Below are 1173 nucleotides of genomic sequence, written 5' to 3'. Positions count from 1 at the left end.
TCTGCTGACTACTGGACCTTCATTATTTCCCTTTTAGAAATTGCTTATCAATCGCTACTTCTTTGAGGTTATTGCCTAGTAGAAATTGATATTAACATAATTTCATATTAATATGATATTAACATAATTTACCATTTTATAAGTAAATTTTCAAATTTTATGCCTGCAGTTTCTTAAACCAAAATCTGCACATTAGGTTTCCTTCATTGGCAACACTCCTAGGTGTGGCTTGTAGTTCTGGTTCACAAAAACACTCAAGTGCAGTATCAATATTCCTTGCCTCCTTTTTCTTCAGATGTGTTTTTGCTGCTTAGCAGCAAAAACACATTTGTTGTGCTGTATGATGATGATGATGATAATCGCCTGTTATCGTTGAGCATACTCCATATTATCCCACTAGGTAGTTTACAAACTAAATAATATAGAATTATATCAGTTAGGCTTTTTCCCTGAAATACATTTTTCTACTTCTTTAGAATGTAGACATGCCAGGTGTTCAGAAACTTTGATGGCTTATATCTTGAAACAACATAAATTCTAAGTTTATAAAATATTTCATTTCCATTTCTATGCAAAATTGGGTTTATTATTCCTTATTTTGTTGCTCACATTTATTGCTTGTGGAAAGGTTGCCTCATTTGTCTTTTTTTTCTTTTTTTTCTGGTTTGTTTGAAATGGGTATATATATATTTTTTTGTTTATCTGATATATAGAGTAATTGGTTTAATAGGAATATTTGAAAGCTGAAATTCTTGAGAGCTTTTTTGAGAATGTAAAAGTTACATTGTATTTAGGTATTTATATATTGTTGTTGTGGCAAATTCTGTGATATGTTTTTTTTATAAGCTAACTTTTTTTTTTTTCATATGTATCCATTTATCATATGAAGATTGATAGCTTTACTGCACCACATTCATATTGGAAATCTACTTAAAGGAAAGCTAGGAAATACCTCTGTGTGAAGAGAAAGGATATTGAGCTAGCAAGAAGAGAAGAAAAAGAAAAAGAAAAAGAAAAAGAAATTAGAATATTTGACTGAACTCTCATGTTATTTTGCAGTGCCAGGGGCATAGTGTAGAATGCCTCAGGAGGGGTTGGGGAGTAAGGCTGGCGGGAAAAAGCGGTCTGGCCTCCCACGTGTCCGTAGCCACACAGATGCAGAGCTCCAGTATT

At 32.6% G+C, this 1173-nt stretch overlaps 1 protein-coding gene across 1 annotated transcript in view; it reads left to right on the top strand.

Moving 5' to 3' along the window:
* Window positions 1–544: 544 nt before the first annotated feature.
* Window positions 545–1173, top strand: part of LOC125040412 (WD repeat-containing protein 37-like) — a 27402-nt gene continuing 26773 nt past the window's right edge. The window contains 1 exon segment of the mRNA XM_047634964.1: window positions 545–1173. This exon segment is cut by the window's right edge and continues 43 nt beyond it. Coding sequence (XP_047490920.1) covers window positions 1080–1173 — 94 coding nt within the window. The 5' untranslated portion in view covers window positions 545–1079.

Source organism: Penaeus chinensis, chromosome 29, assembly GCF_019202785.1.
Source record: "Penaeus chinensis breed Huanghai No. 1 chromosome 29, ASM1920278v2, whole genome shotgun sequence".
NCBI classification, from domain to species: Eukaryota; Metazoa; Arthropoda; class Malacostraca; order Decapoda; family Penaeidae; genus Penaeus; species Penaeus chinensis.
The sequence above is the reverse complement of the archived record's forward strand: the minus strand, read 5'-3'. Positions and strand labels throughout refer to the sequence as shown.